Source organism: Rutilus rutilus (genome assembly GCF_951802725.1).
Source record: "Rutilus rutilus genome assembly, chromosome: 20".
In the NCBI taxonomy this organism is placed as follows: domain Eukaryota; kingdom Metazoa; phylum Chordata; class Actinopteri; order Cypriniformes; family Leuciscidae; genus Rutilus; species Rutilus rutilus.
The window spans coordinates 2,779,496-2,798,913 of record NC_140225.1 but is presented as its reverse complement, the minus strand read 5'-3'; the positions used below and the strand labels follow the sequence as shown (position 1 = coordinate 2,798,913).

The following is a 19,418-nucleotide window of genomic DNA, read 5'->3' as shown; positions in this document are numbered from 1 at the left end:
TCTATTATACACACTTGAAAAGTTTGGAGTCTGCAAGAGTTTTAAAGAAGTGTCTTTTTCTCACACCAATGCATTCATATGATCAAAAATGCAGTGCATATTGTGAAATATTATTACAAGTTAAAAGGACTGTTTTCTATGTGAATATATATAGTCAAATGTAATTTATTCCTGTGATCAAAGCTGAATTTTCAGCATCATTACTCCAGTCCTCGGTGTCACATGATCCTTCAGAAATCATTATAATATTCTGAGGATCAAAAATATTATCAATGATGAAAAAATGTATCAGCTTCATATTTTTGTGCTAACTGTGATCAGTGACATTTTTCAGGATTCTTTGATGAATAGAAAGTTCAAAAGAACAGCATGCATTTGAAATATAAATAATTTCTAACATCATAAGTGTCTTTACTGTCACCTTTGATCAATGTAATGCGTCCTTGCTGAATAAAAGTGTTAATTTCCTTAAAAAACAAAACATCTTACTGACCCCAAACTTTTAAATAGTATTTGAATGTGAAACTTTTCTTTATAAATGCAGTGTTTTATTTACGCCATGCGTAGTGCATGATGGGAAATGAATGCTAGATTTAAGCTTTGCATGTATGAGCACCAAGACTCGATGTGATGAAGTATGAACGCTCGTTGCATTGTTTTGCTAAACTCTTACGGTGTTTAAAACAAGTGTTAAGAACGTCAGTCAATACTGATCATTATTGTATTTGCAGGGTCATTAATCTCACCTTTACATCACGCTCTGTTTTCCATTATGACGCAGTCGTGTGAGAGGATTGAGTCAGTTGTGCAGTTGTTGGCGGGCGGCAGTGGAAAACATCGCTCTATAAATCTGAGCCTGTAAATGTGAGCAGAGCCACGAGCAATACCTACTTTTTCTCGGATAAGGACACTAATGTTGGGAATAACTTTTGCTTCGTTGGACATGTGGGATCAAGTGTCTTTCTAAAACAACACTGAATCTTTAAGAGCGTCCACCTAAATGCAGTCGGGGTCGTGTTTCTCGGCTCATTCACACGCCGCTCACTGTAGATTATTTTCCAGATTATGTCCATGTACGTCAGAGGTTTCAGGTTTTCATGTGGAAAAAGTCAACGTTTTGTTGAAGTTGAAGTTAATAGTGAAGTAAATCACTTGTGGAAAAGCTCACATTGTCTTTATCATCCTCTTTAAAATGCCTTCAGCTTATGCTGTGGATTGTTTATCACTAGTTTGGGATATTATTCCACTTTTAATGAGAAAACGGACCGGTTTATTCTCCTGCGTAGACACTGTAAACACTCAACATCTCGAATGCTCGAGGCGCCAAATGTTGGATTCAGTAGTTTACTTTTCTTTCCAACTGGTTCTCATTATGTCTGTGAGCGATGTACAGAAAATGCATTTCTTGTTGACGGACTTTTCAAACAGTCGAGCCGACGCTGTTAGCTGAGGCTAATGTTTCAGCAGCTTTACAAAGAGGCGTCTGGATGCTTTTGCATGCTTTTTTGTTTGATTTCTGGTCATTGATAAACACTTAAGAGACATCTGGGTCCCAGAACTAAAGACGTGTCACATGACTCACCTCAACATACCGCAATGCATTAAACTGCATGCAAAGTATACTGGTTCTCATTAATGGGCATTAAAGCTGTGAAGACTGAAATTAATACTTTTATTCCACAAGGAGCAATGCATTGTTCAAAACTGACAGTAAAGACATTTATAATGTTAAAAAAAAGATTTTTACTTCAAATAAATGCTGTTCTTGTTCTTGTTTGATTATTTATTTATATAGCACTGTTAAAACACAACCGAGGTTGAACCAAAGTGCTTTACATACAGATTCTATAAGAGGATTAAAATAAGGACACACATAGACCAATAAATAGACAACATATAAAACATCACATCTAACCATTATAGGCTAATGACATTAGATGCACTTTCAACAGATTCTTAAACATTGACAGTGATTTGGCAGACCTGATAGATAGCGGCAGCTCATTCCACTATTACTGCAAAGGCCCGGTCGCCTTTATGTAGGCGATTTGTTCTAGGCACTATAAGTAGTTTCTGATTCTCTGAGCGTAATGTTCTAGAAGGGTTATATGGGGTTAAAAGGTTTGCCAAATATGGTGGGGCCTGGTTATTTAACGATTTATATACAAACAATAATATTTTATATCTAATTCTAAAATGGACTGGAAGCCAACTTAGAGACGCTAGTACGGGTGTAATTGATTCGTGTTTCTTTACCCTCATTAAAATCCTCGCCGCAGCATTTTGCACCGATTGTAATCAAGACAAAGATGCGGCGGTGATGCCACAATACAGAGAGTTACAAAAGTCCAGCCGTGATAAAATAAAGGTATGGATTACTCTTTCGAAATCTTTATTTGATAAAAATGGTTTCGTTTTTGCTGATAAATGCAGATTATAAAAGCAAGCACGGACGGACCACAGGGTTAATTTGCTTGTCCATTTTTAGGTTATTGTCTATCAAAAAGCCTAAATCTCTAACAGTTGTTTTCGAGTAAGATGCCCAGGGGACTTGGATCTGATATAATAAGGAGTTATTTGGGTGGCCGAATACAATAACCTCAGTTTTTTCCTCATTTAGCATTAAAATGTTTTTTTTGCCATCCAGTTTTTAACGTCCTTTAAACACTCTAAAAGTGACTCAAATGAATTGGCAGAGCGCCTGAGTGGTAGATGCATTTGCGTGTCGTCGGCGTAACAATGAAATGACACTCCATGCTTTCTGAAAATGCTACCCAAGGGGAGCAAATATAAAGAAAAAAGTATGGGGGAAACTGAAAAACATACTATGATTAACTGAAAAACATCTACAACTCAAATAGGACTTTTGTACTTTATATTCAACAGAGAATCCTGAAAAAATATAAATAATCACAGAAATGTTGAGCAGCACATTGATAATAATCAGAACTGTAATGATTTCTGAAGGATCAAATGTCATGACATTTGAAAATAGAAAAAAAAAATAGAAAAGTTATTTTAAATTGTAATAATATTTCACAATATTGGTGTTTTTACAAATAAATGCAGCCTTGGTGAGCATAAGACACTTTGTGTGTGTGTGTGTGTGTGTGTGTGTTCAGACCTCAAACAACTGAACAAAATATCTTGTTTTTCATACGAGGAAATCATACAGAATCTGAATGGCATGAGTGTGAGTAAATGATGTCAGAATTAAATTTATTGCTGATCTTTTCCTTTTAATGTATTCCAGCATGATTTTTCGGTCAGAAAAGTCCCTTTCGAGGATGTTTTGCATTGCCGTTGCTCATGCCAAGAGATTCTGCCAGAAAGTGTAAAGCGTAGCGTGGAGTGTTCTCGAGGTCAGTGATAACCAGAGGGCGATGGGCAAATAACTGATGAATGCAGCTCAATTTAAAACACATTCAGCCGATGCTGAGATCACGTTCTCTGATTTTTGGGGCTGTCTTCTGCATCTAATTGATATGAGCCTGTGGGCTGCAGGGCTGGTTATGTAAATGTCAGAGGAGAATGTGAACCCCTCACCCCAAGAGCTTCATGGAGACAATAGCAGCAGAGTTGAATTGCAAACGTGTTTTTTTTTTTTTTTGGGTTTTGGAAAGCGGACTGTTTTCGTGACCTGTGTGCAGCGCTGAACCCTCGGGCTCTTTCCTTTCAACACAAGAACCCCACCTCATCCAGCTTCTCCATTTCTGTGCATCTTCCAGTTCCCCCACTACTCTTATCCAGCTTATGTTTAGTGTTAACTTGTCCATTGGATGTAACTTGAATGTGCGAGACTTCGGCGTCATTCGCTTTGTTATTTTAGTTGTACAAAAACAAAGAAAATATCAGCTTTGTTGGACAACTTTGTCACAATATATTGTTGCTTTTTATTTCATCGGAAAATGTGCCTATATTATCACCCAGCACTTTTTAGCATTTTGATTATATAAGTACGTCCTACTTCATCTTACTTACATTATACTCACATAAAGTGAGATATAATACAGTAAAATCTACTCTTATCTGCCTGATTTATTATTTTTTCGTTGCAAAATGTAAACAATATTATTATAAACTTCATGATTTTATGTAAAGCTACTTTGAAACAGTGTGCATAGTGGAAAGCACTATACAAAGAAATTTGACTTGGCTTGACTGTATTGTATGCAGTGGTAAATGGTGCAGTTGTTAAAGCTCTGGACTGGTAACCAGATGATTACTAGTTCAATCCCTGAAGAAGTGAAAAATGAGTTCTGAACATTGAGCCCTTGAGCAAGACGCTTGTTTGCAGTGACCGAAACGTTGTTGCAAACCCATGCTTTTCCAAATGAAACAATATTCAATAAGAGAATTCATACATCAGGAATTGATTGCATGGTGAAAAGTCTCTATATGACAGGTGTTTGAAATATAAGAGGGACTAATGAAATTAACCAAAAAATACTCTTTTTATTTTCTTAAAGGGGCTCCTATTATGCTTTTCTACACGTTCATCTTTCTTTAGTGTGTGATGTTGCTGTTTGAGCATGAAAATGGTTTCCTCCAGCGGGAGTTCTTCTCTATATCTGAGTCAGTGTTTCTGAACTCCCTGAAACGCCTCCATTGTAGTCTTGAGTTTCTTCCGGGAACGAACACGTCACAATATTCCTCATTTAAATAATTCATGTGCAGAATAAAGGGGCGGGGCCTGGTTGAGTTAGTTAGTAGTGTGTTGAAACTGGCGGTTATAGTAAGGGGCGGGACTTTTCCCAAACACACTCGAAGCGCTCGACCAATCACAACACACTGATCCAGCCGACCAATCAGAGCACAGTGTGCTTTTCAGAAGGAGGGGCTTCATAGAGACAGGAACTAAACAGGAACTAAACAGGAACTAACAGAGTGTTACTGACAGACTGGGAAGAGAGGAGCCACAACAATGGAGAATATGAGGAAAATAATGTGTTTATGAGCCTAAAAACAAAATCAAGATTTAAAAAAGGGCATAATAGATACAATTCTGATTTTATTATGAGCAATTAATCAGTGCTCATATTCCCCAGAAATATTGGTGGCTTATTTTCTGCTTTCTGTGTGTCTCAGGGGATGTTCAGAGCTCTACCGCATTCCTATGGTGGAGTATAAGCTGGACAGTGAAGGAACGCCCTGCGAGTACAAGACGCCCTTCAAAAGAAACACCACCTGGCACCGTGTGCCCACCAGCAGCCAGCCTGTTCCCCGCGGATCCCCCACACAGGGTCCCGATCGCACGCCCTGCCAGCAGGTCCTCCAGAACGCTATCCCACGCAGCACCTCTTTCGACAGGAAGCTGCCAGATGGACCCAGGTATCACTTCTGGTTACAATTCGGTTCAATTCACGTTTATTTGTATAGCGCTTTTCAGCTTTACAGAGAGTGCATGAGTCCACATTACAATCTAGAGTGGGGAAACTGTCCAAGTTATGTATTTCAAAAATGTGTATTTATACAAAATCATAGTTAGCTAAATATGTATTAATTTAAACAATGTAATAATTTAATGCAGATATAAAGAGCTCATTGAGGTAATGAATACTTGTTTGTTAGCAAATGATTATGACATTTAGAAAATATAGCATTGGTCCATATTGATTCAGAGTTTGCGTCATATGAAGTCTTCGCTGGGTTCGGCACTGTTACATTAATCAGGTTACTCGTTACTTATCAATTCATTTATAAAACCCAAATCAACCTATATCAGATGAACAATACAATAAACAACAAATTGTTTACAATTTTTATATAAGATTAAACAAAAAATATATGGAATTAATATTATTTATTATATTTCATGATTCATCTCAGTTTCATCTCCTCAGTGGACACATGTTTTTGTGTCGTTCCTATTGAAATCTGAAGTCTGCACTCATGTAGTGAGACATGGACACATGTACTTCATGTTAAAATTAGCTGTAAACAAACATATTTTGTGCTGCACATTGTTTGCCAAAAAATAAAAGTGTTGTTAAATTAATAAATAAGATTATATATATATATATATATATATATATATATTTTTTTATGCCTTTATTTGATTGCCGCAGTTTTTAATAATACTTTTGTATTAAATCTTAAATCCAGAAATATTTTAACAGAAAAACTGAATAAAAAAACAAACATTTTGTTAGGGCCCTATCATTGTTAAAAAAAACATTAATTATTAAATTGTTTTATTTTTTAAATATGTAAAAAGTTTTATGAATTCATTTGATTCTCTTTTTGATTATTGAAATGTAATTAAACCATTGAAACCGAGTCAAGAAAATTAAAACTGAAAACATGGAATCTGGGATAAATAAAACTTAATTTGGGAAGAAATAAAACTGCTTTAATATGGCACTAATCGCCGCCTTGTGATACTTATGAATATCATTTTTTTATTTACTTAACTGTAAAACAAGATAAAAATACTCTAATACAAAAAAATTTGCAGTGCATAGATATGTAAAAATTGCAACAACAAACAAACTGTCTGTGTGTGTTCCGTGTCATGCAACGTTATCGTTTTCAATGTGCACTATCATTTACTTGCTGTTGGAAAGTGTTTTGTTGCATTTCCAGAGTTTTTAGCACACTCACCGACCCAGAACATCACGAATTCAGGTTCCTGTATTTGGTATGCATGCAATATGCCTTTCAAATATGGTTTGTTATAATGTGGTCATTTGTTCTTACTTGGAAGCCCCTCGTGGTGTTGATGACCTTTCCAGACTCTTGTGTGAGACCGCATGTGGAGAGAGCTGTGCATCGCTTCAGTAATGCCACTGAGCTGTGCTTCCTCTGATCATGCTGGTGCATTCATACTCAATCACTAAAAGCACACTGGACACATTGATATGAAAATGTTCGCACATTTGTCGCAAACGATTTAAAGGATCAGTAGTAAGCTTCTGTCACAGTGGTGTATTAATATACTAGCATGCATATTGTCCTGTGCCATTTTTTGGTGCGCAAAGTCACCATGCCAATTGTGCAAATCACCTTCATTAAGCTTCTACACGTCACATTTTGCGGTTTTGGAAGGTGTATGTGTGATGTATGCATGGAGAGTGAGAGCACTGCTGATTCCCATTATTAAAGCTGACAGAAACAGAAAAGCATTGCAGGAGTGGGAATATCAGATGCTTGAGTTTTCACCGCCAGTACTTTCACAAGGTGACGTGTGATTGGATCACTGACGGGTTAGTAGACAGGTTTTTAGTGAGGCATCCATTAGTGGAGGGACGTATTACCATTCTACTTGTGCTATTTTTGGAGTATGCATTATGTTTTATGTTAATACTGTATGTTATTGCACTTACCCTTTTATCTACCTTTTATTTGCAAAATCTTGATATTCTGTGCACATCTTCTGTATGCATGGAAAACCCAAATGCACATTTGCCCAAATGTCAAGTAAATTAAAGGAAAATTGCATTTATATTTACCTTAAAATGGTTAAAATTGATTTTTAAAATCTGACCGTTATTGATGGGCCTTTATGGGTCGGTCTATGTGTTGCCTATTTATCCATTTCACTAATCCACTGTTAGTTAATTAATTCAATTATATTTAAAATTTATATTAAGTTTATTGAAAATAATTAAATGTAATGTTTTTATAAAAATATGATTAAATAAAATATTTTTTTATTATTTCATGTACTTTGTCATGATATTTTTAATTATATATATATATATATCATATTATATATTATATTTCATCTTATCTTTTAATATGTATATCATGTAGTTTATCTGATGTAGTTTTTTTTTTTTTAAATGTATCTGACGTAGGTTGATTTGAATTGAATAAATTAAGTAAATTTGATTTAATATTTTTTTATTTAGTTTATTATTAATGTATTAATCTTCCTCAAGATTGATAAGAATGTCATAGTAGAAGAAAGGAATGTTTATCGTTGCGTGTGATTTCACACACGTTCAGCTTGTTGCTCTTGTGAGCCGAGTGATTGGATCAGACACGTTGATGTCAGGCTGATGTCGTGTTCTTGACTCTACAGGCTCGGCTGGAACCTGTGCTGTAGTCGGATCAGTGTCAGTGGCGCAGCTGCTGTGAGAATGCAAACCCATCTGTTCTGTGTCTTTCTCACGCTACAGGACTGCTCAAGATACGGAGAGCCCTCAGATGTCCTGCAGTAAAGGAGAGGCGTCCCAACACTACCGCAGTTCGCCCAGTAACCAGTCGTCCTCCAGTGACCCCGGACCCTGTGGGAGCGCCAGCTGGAACCAGCAGCCCGGATACGACGGGTAACATCCCAACACAAACTCACAGACAAGCTTTTTTTGTGTGGCATAATTAATACAATTATTTTGTATTAATGTAGTTTGTAAAAAAATAAAATAATAAATTTGATGTGATGTATGTTATTATATTATATAATATAATTTGATAAAAATCAATTAATGCAATTAATTGTAATATTTAAGTAAAATTTGGGTTATTTAAGTTTAATTTATTAATATAAATTAATAAATAAATAGATTAAATTATATTAAACTATAAAAAATATATATAAATATGATTTATTATTTATGTACTATGGATTTAGTTTATAAAATATAAAATATTATAATGTATTAATAAGAAACATTTATTCATTTTTTTTACTTGTATTAAACTGTTTAATATTACTATTATTTAATAAAATGTATATATTATTATTTCATATACTTAATTTTTTTTATGTATATCATATTGTCCACCTTACGTAGGTTGATTTTAATTGTAATATAGGGATTTGGAGTTTATTTAATATAGTGCAATTAACTTTAAATGTATTAATTAAACATTTATTAATTTCAGAATAAATATTTATTAATATTAATTTATTTCATATACATTTTTTCCATTTTATATAGAAACTGTAAACAATTTGTTGTTTATTGTATTGTTCATCTGATATAGGTTGATTTGGGTTTTAGAAATGAATTGATAAGTAACGAGTAACCTGATTAATGTTCAGGCACAGTAATTGGTCATTTACTAATTGGTACTCGTCCATAAATACGTTTAGACGTTAAGTCTTTAGAGCAGAACCTTCACACAGAGGAAGAGTGTGAGATAATCAATCCATAATGAATCTAATCAAAGGCAAGGCTGACATTTCTTAGTGTGAGTAAAGAAATGAGCTATTGCTATGTGAATGTGAACGTGTCCTCAAACGTAGTGGCTTTGATCACAGCTGGAGGTGTGAGGTGTTTCAGTCAAACTGAACATCAATGCACTGCAATGACAGATGAATAGCCCAAAAAACTGGCTTTCATCATCATCATCATCCTCTGGCTGATTGAAGTCCTTTTCCCCTTCCCGAAAGAGCTAAACTCCAGCCTGTTCCTTTCACAGGTGTCAGTCTCCCGTCCTCCGTGAGCGCTCCGCTGAAGCCCAGTGCATGCTGGGAGACGGGGAGATGCTGAGGGAGAGAGAGCCCACTCTCGAGAGAACTCGCTCTGCAGGTCAGATTCACACACTGAGCTTTATACTTCTCCTTCTCACGAGTGAAGGTCAGATGGACATCAGCTATACTGGAAGTTTAACACTTCCTGCTGGGCAATAATAGGTTAATGTTAGGGTTGCACGATTATTTAAAACCGAAATCGGGATTGGGGTTAGTTTGATTTATCAAAATGCAAAAATCTGCAGTTTAATTCAATAAATACATGTGTGTTTCAGAGTGAAGCGAGGCTCTGTGTTCATTTACTCGTGAGCAGCTTGTGGTTTTCCTCCAAAATAATAAAAGCTTGATGCTTTAATGTTTGAAAATGAAGAAATTAAGACAGCCATGAACATTCGTGAGGTCATTTGTAAATTGTAATATTTCACTGTGAATTAAAAAAGCATTTAAAAAAAGTAATTTTGTTTAATATTTTGATTTTATTAATTATAATAATAAAAATAATAACTATTATTATTATTATTATGGTAACACTTTACAATAAGGTTTCATTAGTTAACATTAGAATGAACTAAGAATGAACAATACTTCTACAGTATTTATTCATCTTTGTTAATGATAATTTCAACATTTACTGATACATAATTAAAATCAAATGTTGTATTTGTTAACATGAATGCACTGTGAAGTGTGAACTAACATGAACAAGCAATGAACAGTTTTTTTTTATTAACTAACATTAATAAAGATAAATAAGTACAGTAATGAACGTATTACTCATTGTTCATGTTAGTTAATACAGTAACTAATTTTAACAAATGAAACCTTATTGTAAAGTTTTACCATTATTATTAATCATATGTGACCCTGGATCACAAAACCAGTCACATGTCGCACGGGTTTATCTGTGGCAATAGCCAACTATACATTGTATGGGTCAAAATTATAGATTTTTCTTTTATGCCAAAAATCATTAGGATATTAAGTAAAGATCATGTTCCATGAAGATATTTTGTAAATTTCCTACCGTAAATACTTAAAACATTAATTTTTGTGAGTGAATGCACAATCGTGAACATAAATGAACAACTTTAAAGGAGATTTTCTCAATATTTAGATTTTTTTGCACCCTCAGATTCCAGATTTTCAAATATTAGGTGGGATATTGCCAAATATTGTCCTATCCTAACAAACCATACATCAATGGAAAGCTTATTTCTTCAGCTTTCAGATGATGTATAAATCTCAATTTCAGAAAACTGACCCATGTGATTAATATATAATCACAAAATTTTGGGCCAAATTGTGCAGCCCAGCAAACAAGCAAACCTAGAGATTATTTTTTAAATTGCAAATGCAACTTTTGTAATAAAAAACGCAATTCTCTTTTTCGTGCAGCCCTAGTTAATTGTGGTCAATCTGGTTATTAGAATATCATAGATGATTTAAGTAACGTGACCAGTTTGCCTGGTCTATGCTCTTCTGTTCTCTTTAGTAAGATGTTCTGGGAAACTCAAAGCTTGTGCTTTATTCTCTCTTCACAGAGGCGAAGTGGCACGTCCCTTCCACCAAGATCCTCAACTCTTTGAAGGAAAGAGGCAAGGATTCTCCGAACAAGTTGAGGCGGGTAAGACTACTCCCATGTGACACTCCGCTAGAGTAAAACTGAAGATCAACATCATTTATTCTGATCCTGAAAGAAGATTCGGAAATTAAATATGGATTTTTAAAAATATATTTCAGAATCAGGGTTGTTATAGTTAATTAAAACAAAACAACAAAAAAACAATTAAAAAAAACAACACTTTTGTTACTTGAAATAAAATAAACATTAACTGAAATAAAATATAGATGTATTTTATTTCAGATAGTTGCCAAAGCATTTCTCGTTTTCATTTAGTTTAACTTGATGAACTACAATTAAAACTGAGATAAAAATGAAATAAATAAATAAATACATGGACATAAAAAAAACAATAACTAATAAAAATGACCAAAAAAAACAACAAAATTCCTAAAAGGAATAAAAACTAATTGAAAAGGATAGTTTTACTAAACTATCAGTCAGTGATATTAAAATGACACTGCTTAGAGTCATAATTAGAATAGTTATTGGATAAATGTATTTAAAATTTTCTTTATAAAAATGCCCATGGCGTTTTAAGATTTTATTAATGTACATAACTTTTCCAGGTCTAAAAAAATCACACTTTTAAAAATAGGCTACCTCATATTTATTTCCTCAAAGAAATAAACCCTTTACTGAGAGGATGAATAGAAATATTTAGATTTTTAGTTGTTTTATCATCTTTAATGCGTGTTTTGTATTATTATAAATCATTGGTTGAGGACCACTGCCCTAAAATCAAAATGAAATAAGAATCTTGTTGAAGCCGCAAATCTAACGCTAAAGATTTGTGGTTTAGACCAACACTGATGTCCTTCTTGGCAAAATCCCGATCGTCTTACACACACAAACGCTGTTAAGAAGGTTATGAGGTCTAGTTCATTCAAAGTTCAGAAGACCGCTGACAAAATAAACCATGTGGTTTATTTATGATTCAGTCGGTTAGTTGGCTAGCCAGCAGGCATTTGTTTATATATGCAACTGTATGTTTATAAATGCCGGACTAATTCATAATCTTGGGGAATTCCCTCTGGGAAATTTACTGCGGGAACAATGTTAGAATGTGTTTTAATGTGGTAAGTGAGACTTACACTTCACATATCAACCCTATAATCAAGTAACACTGGCTCTCCTGGATCTGCTGCTTTGGAGACGTTCCAGCTCGTCTTTACGTACAGTAGGTTGAAAAGCTTGATATGACACACACACACATACACACACACACACGCAGAGCCCCGCTAGTCGTGCTGTCAGTGTGTGTGTGCATCAGTGTGATGAATGAATGGTGATAAGGTCAGTCTGCCCTTGGTGCTGGCGCTCTGTGCTCGTGTTTGTCTGTCTCTCTCGCCATCTCTCTCACCTTCAATGTTAGTTTTACCCAATATCTCTCACTCCCTGCTCCAGTAATAGCATCTGACCACCGGCAGCCAATTCAAAGTAAATTACGGTCGTTTAACGCAGGGCTCCTGTAGACTGATTTGAAATGATGTTTGTATGTAGAATCTCTGCTAATGAGTCTGGCTTTAGCACTAAGTTAACAGTATGTTTCCATCCACCTATTTGTATGTACGTTTTGGGAATGCTAAAAACTCATGTGCTTAATTGAGGTATACAGTTTTTCCATTGGATAATAAGATATGCGCATAAATTATGATGGAAACACATTTACCAAATAAATCCCTGGATGTGCATACATTTTTTTTTTTTTTTTTTTTAAATCATGTGGCTCCTCAACAGGGGATGTGATTGGATAACCGGACTAACCAGCGGACCAATTGCATCGCACAGCATCTCAAATGTTGTTTTGGTCATTCTGAAAACCCTGAAATGTCATCTAAATATAATGACCTCCCAGAACTGTCTCGCACGATTGCACTCCCAAACATCTGGTATCCTTCTCCGAACGCAAGATAGCAAGCGTTTATAGCGCTTCGTCTGCGCGTTCTGAGACCCATGTATGAAAAAAGCGGCACAGTTTCTTTCCCGATTGCAGCAACTTCCAGTTTTATTACAGACATTTTGCACCAATTTCCTAGGAAGTGATGGTTTTGTTCTCTTGAACACATGGGATGGAAACAGGGCTTTGTTCGCAAATGTTTTTAAAATTGCAACTTTGCATGGAAACAAAGATAGTGTTGTGCTCTAATAAGCGTAGAAAATGAGTAGTGCACACAAATATTGAGTGAAATCATTCTTAATTACATTTGAAATATTTTATTTAAACTTTTGAGTGTTTAGAGCTTGTTGCAAGTGCATTTTTGTAAGGATGTATGCCTGCAAATGAAGTATCTTAGAAAGCATTGTAATTTCGCTGCTTGCTGTATTACACTTACGTTTGGATATACTTCAATAAAATTTAGCTTTTGTTGAGCCCCGCCTTAAACGTTATTAACCAATCGTACTTTAGAATCTGAACCCATGCATGTAAATGCAGACTTTAGACCACCAAGCAAAAGAGTTCATGGAGGATGTGTGTTTGGATGATTTTAAATGTATTTTTACAGAAATTAAGTAAAACGTTGCCAGGCGTCGTATAATAGTGATACTTTTTTGCTATTAAACTGTGTTGTAGTACGAACATCTTCATTTTCCTTCAAGGTAAATTAATGTTAATTACTTATTTTCACTTACACTAATGTTATTACTTGTAATTTCCTTCAAATCAGGCCTTTTCTCTTTCAGTGACTGTAGAAAGCGTTTGCCTCTATTCTGATTTGCAATCACTGCAGTTTTTAATCACGTTACTTATTAATTTAACAATTTATATTAAAGAAAATGGCATATAATGTCTTAATTCATTCCATCCCACGTTAAGTATAATACCCAATCAATTTTTACCACTTCATGCTGTTCAAATGAATCTCGAGTGCCATGTTCTCTAATGCTTTTCTCAGTTAGCAACTCTAACTTTTAGATCCTGGGGATGTTTAATCTACAACATATGATTTATCGTGTGTGTGATGAAGAGCTATAGGGGGTTTGCAGCTGTAGAGCCTCTGAACAAATATGGAAAACCATGATAGATTAAAGGACTGTCTCATTATCCATGTTAAGTGGAATGTGTTTTACAGCTGCATTAATGAGTGTGTTGGATCAGTTCATGTCAGTCTAAAAGCAGGTTTAATGTCAGAATCGCAGACTCTTAATTATGTTTGTTGTTGTCTGTTTGCCTTTTACCATCTATATCAATAACTTACAAACCTTTTAATCTCTGAAATGGTCTCTAATGTCTGTTGCATTGTCTAAAATGCTGTTGGCCGTATCCACTGGGAGATGTACATGGCGCCATTCACCACAGGCTCCCCTCTTTTAATTTATTACGCCTATTGTCTGCGCACTAATTAATGAATACAGCTCATATTTGCATACATTACCACCCGTCACAGAATTATTCATTACCTCACAGTAATTAGTTTTGCTGGTCTTTCCAGTGTGCAGTGGTACATTTAAATTGGCATGATATTAGTTTGGACTAAAGAAGGTGTCACATGACAAAAAATATGACAGCGATTGCGACCCGTTTTCCATCTGCTAATTAGAATTCTAGATGATAAAAATATGCTATGCAATATGCAAATATGCAAAACGTCACATACACAATGGCACAATATGTATTGTTTGTTGCAATGTGAGCTACTGAAAAACTGAGCCTTGGTATTTATGCTGCCAGGTCTTAATTTTAAATATTTTTTTATATTTGTGTATAAAAAAAAAATATATATATATGCTGTCAATCGATTAAAAAAAATCGCACCTAACATTAAAGTTTTTTATATATTTTCATATTGTGATAATTTCACATTTTATCTCCAAATTAATGTAGAAACAACATAAAGACACTAGACTATATTTTAAAGTCTAATAAATGTTATCATTTATAGCTTTCAATTATACTGTGATGCTGAATGTTCATAGAAAAAAAAAATCATAGAGACCATAAAGATGGTCATAAATCATAAAGATGCCATTAAAACAATCTTCACATAAACTCATTAAAATGAATGTCACGGTTACCTGTCCTTCAATAAATCAGGGCTCAATTGTTTCTATTGGCTGAGTCACACCAGTTCAGTTTCTACTTGTCCTGTTAAAATGCACAAAAAGTTATTGTTTTCGTAGTGTTTGATCCATGTAACCTTTAACTTTCAGGTAGGTCTAAAAGGTATGATACAGAAATCGAATAAAGTTATCAAACACTTCACAGTCTTCACTGCATAAATTATAAATGAAATATAGATTAATACTTATTAAAGCTACAAAAGTTATTCAGTCTAGAGCAGTGAATGATTTCTCTTTTTCTGTTGTTCTTTGATTATCCTTAATGACAGACAGCAGCAGGTTTATTTTCCCTATTATTAATGTTTCCTTGGTGTGTGTGTGTGTGTGTGTGTCTTCCTCCAGCAGGGCGGCGATAAGAACTCCAGCCACTCCAGCAGTAACACTCTATCCAGCAATGCCTCCAGCAGTAACAGTGATGAGAAGCACTTCGGCTCCGGGGACCTGATGGATCCAGAGATGCTGGGTCTCACCTACATTAAAGGAGCCTCCACTGACAGCGGCATTGACACTGCGCCCTGTAGCATGACCCCAGGGGTGGCCAATGCATCTGTGGCCCGCGTCGTGCTCCAGGGGCGGGGCGCGTCTGAAACGGGACACCCCTGGACACCGGAGCTGACTGAAGAAGGTTCAATGGAGGAGGACCACGGGAGGTTGTACCTTCCTCAGAGCTACGCCTCGGCTCTGGCCGCCGGACACACACCCGCGGAGGGGAGTATAGGAGACCTGAGCGAGATCTCATCTCATTCCAGGTGAGCAAAAGAGTGCTGATGTATAGGAGAACATAAACAGGTCAGATTGATGTAGCTTGAGGCTGAACAGATCATGCATTTCCTGGTTGGTTATATTCAAATGGTTCCAAGCGGTGTGTTTTTGCCAACATTATTGATTAGCCTAATGGTTAGATTCCCACTCAGACCATGTGGAATGCTTCCAGTCTTATTTTGTACATATCCAGATACAAAAATTGTGTGTTTGTGTGTAACTGGAAGAATATGCACATATTTATAAACAATAACAGATAGCAGACTGGAAGCATTCCACAGTATCTGGATAATTTTATATATCCAGCTGTGTGTATTCTCTTGGAGAGAGAGGGATGGTGCTTTTTTTTTAACAGCAAGCCAACAGACTTTTTGCATTTAAATTGCTATCACTGACTTTCTGTTCTCATTTTGAAGATGCTGAAAGTGACCTATTATGTAAAATTCGCAGAATCTGCCCTGTTAGCTTAGCTCCTCCTCTGAGTAAGCTTCACAAGAATGTCTCAGCTACGTGATAAACAGTCTAAATGTTATCAATGAAAACAGAATGCATGTTTCCATTCCACTGCCTTACTTTTCCATTGCTTTTCTATGTAAACGTGCTAGATGGACGTGTTTGACCTTGGCGCTCGCATCTTTCACAATGTCTCGCGCAGGAAATGGCATTCTAAAAGCGTAGCACTCAAGTTAAAAGAAGTTGAACTTTTTAAAAATAGAAAAGGTTTTTAGATAAAACGTTGCGTTTTAGACGCAAAGACGCGCTGTGTGTGAATGGCACCGAATGGGAGAAAACAATGCAAGGTCCGTTTAGCGCTTGTTTACATAGAAAATGATGGAAAAGCAGCGCAGTGGAATGCAAAAACGCGTTTGTGGAAACGGCCCCATGCTGTTTCCTGTTTTATTGTTGCTGGAGTATACGAGGCCCAAGTTGTAAAGGCTCTGCCCTCTTCTGGAAAAGGGGGTGGGGAGCAGCAGCTCATTTGCATTTAAAGATATACACACAAAAAGAGCATGTTTTTGCTTCAAACCAAAAACCAACTTTGATACTTTGATGAATATAAAGTTTAAAAATTTTTTTTTTATTTGAAATAGAAATCTTTTGGGGCATTATAACCCAAACTTTTGAACCATATACAGTGAGGAAAATAAGTATTTGAACACCCTGCTATTTTGCAAGTTCTCCCACTTAGAAATCATGGAGGGGTCTGAAATTGTCATCGTAGGTGCATGTCCACTGTGAGAGACATAATCAAAAAAAAATCCAGAAATCACAATGTATGATTTTTTAACTATTTATTTGTATGATACAGCTGCAAAAAAGTATTTGAACACCTGAGAAAAACAATGTTAATATTTGGTACAGTAGCCTTTGTTTGCAATTACAGAGGTCAAACGTTTCCTGTAGTTTTTCACCAGGTTTGCACACACTGCAGGAGGGATTTTGGCCCACTCCTCCACACAGATCTTCTCTAGATCAGTCAGGTTTCTGGGCTGTCGCTGAGAAACACGGAGTTTGAGCTCCTTCCAAAGATTCTCTATTGGGTTTAGGTCTGGAGACTGGCTAGGCCACGCCAGAACCTTGATATGCTTCTTACAGAGCCACTCCTTGGTTATCCTGGCTGTGTGCTTCGGGTCATTGTCATGTTGGAAGACCCAGCCTCGACCCATCTTCAATGCTCTAACTGAGGGAAGGAGGTTGTTCCCCAAAATCTCGCAATACATGGCCCCGGTCATCCTCTCCTTAATACAGTGCAGTCGCCCTGTCCCATGTGCAGAAAAACACCCCCAAAGCATGATGCTACCACCCCCATGCTTCACAGTAGGGATGGTGTTCTTGGGATGGTACTCATCATTCTTCTTCCTCCAAACACGTTTAGTGGAATTATGACCAAAAAGTTCTATTTTGGTCTCATCTGACCACATGACTTTCTCCCATGACTCCTCTGGATCATCCAAATGGTCATTGGCAAACTTAAGACGGGCCTTGACATGTGCTGGTTTAAGCAGGGGAACCTTCCGTGCCATGCATGATTTCAAACCATGACGTCTTAGTGTATTACCAACAGTAACCTTGGAAACGGTGGTCCCAGCTCTTTTCAGGTCATTGACCAGCTCCTCCCGTGTAGTTCTGGGCTGATTTCTCACCTTTCTTAGGATCATTGAGACCCCACGAGGTGAGATCTTGCATGGAGCCCCAGTCCGAGGGAGATTGACAGTCATGTTTAGCTTCTTCCATTTTCTAATGATTGCTCCAACAGTGGACCTTTTTTCACCAAGCTGCTTGGTAATTTCCCCGTAGCCCTTTCCAGCCTTGTGGAGGTGTACAATTTTGTCTCTAGTGTCTTTGGACAGCTCTTTGGTCTTGGCCATGTCAGTAGTTGGATTCTTACTGATTGTATGGGGTGGACAGGTGTCTTTATGCAGCTAACGACCTCAAACAGGTGCATCTAATTTAGGATAATAAATGGAGTGGAGGTGGACATTTTAAAGGCAGACTAACAGGTCTTTGAGGGTCAGAATTCTAGCTGATAGACAGGTGTTCAAATACTTATTTGCAGCTGTATCATACAAATAAATAGTTAAAAAATCATATATTGTGATTTCTGGATTTTTTTTTTTTTTAGATTATGTCTCTCACAGTGGACATGCACCTACGATGACAATTTCAGACCCCTCCATGATTTCCAAGTGGGAGAACTTGCAAAATAGCAGGGTGTTCAAATACTTATTTTCCTCACTGTATCTGGAACACTCCGGTAGCATAGCGGAAAAATCTGGAAATGATTTCCTGTGATTCCAGTCCAGTTAATCAATTAATCTTCAAGTAGCAGATCCAGTCTTGGGCCAGTTACCTCAATATTACTCATGTAGATGATTTTCCTGCTAGAGAACCATAGTGAAAATGGGACAGACCCACTACAAAGATTTTTTGCATTGTCCAGGGTGGTTGTGGGGATTGTGCAATTAAGTTATCTTTAATATTAGGAAATATAGATAGCTTTGTGTATGGTGCTTAAATGTTTACATGGGTTATTTTCCATCCATACAATGAAACTCTTTTGTTTTGCACTGCAGAGCAATTCAGGAAGAAAATATCTACCTTCTGTTATGTTCAGAGTGTTCTTATATTGCTCAGGGCGAGTTGTCTTCAAATGCATTGATAAGTGAGGTTTCGAAAGTACACTATTTTATGGAGTATTATTGGAGCCTCTTGGAGGACAGTTATGTCAACTAAACCCTTGAAAGCATAGACTGTTACATAAAAGGCAGAAAAATGGTAAAAAGTCTCCTTGAGATGGACCGGAGAGAATGGCAGCTGTCATGTTGTAGTAGAGAGGTCAGGGTCCTGCTCGTAGCCATGTTGTCAGTTCTGATGTGTGTGATTTTGAGTGCATGTTTGTCTTGTGAATGCATTTCAAAAGATGCCCGAACAGAACACTGTCAATGCAGAATCCCAGGGGATTGTTCTTGGAATTAGATCACTATTGATCTAATTACTCTTGGGCGTTTTCAGACCTGTATATTTATTTCCCTTCTTCATCTAACCACCGCT

General features: G+C 36.3%; 1 protein-coding gene across 8 annotated transcripts in view; it reads left to right on the top strand.

Moving 5' to 3' along the window:
* The window catches only part of LOC311279652 (signal-induced proliferation-associated 1-like protein 2), a 143,442-nt gene that overhangs the window by 97,449 nt on the left and 26,575 nt on the right, over positions 1-19,418 (top strand). For 6 of the 8 annotated variants that reach the window (XR_014625573.1, XM_084391283.1, XM_084391282.1 and 3 more), the window contains exons 10-14: positions 5,089-5,331; positions 8,124-8,273; positions 9,370-9,479; positions 10,963-11,045; positions 15,447-15,853. Coding sequence is in view for 7 of the 8 variants with exons in the window: in XM_084391283.1 (XP_084247409.1) it covers positions 5,089-5,331; positions 8,124-8,273; positions 9,370-9,479; positions 10,963-11,045; positions 15,447-15,853 (993 nt within the window). In the remaining variant the exon portion in view is untranslated. The remainder of the gene's footprint in view (positions 1-5,088; positions 5,332-8,123; positions 8,274-9,369; positions 9,480-10,962; positions 11,046-15,446; positions 15,854-19,418) is intronic. The other 2 variants (XM_084391284.1, XM_084391281.1) reach the window with 1 other exon arrangement.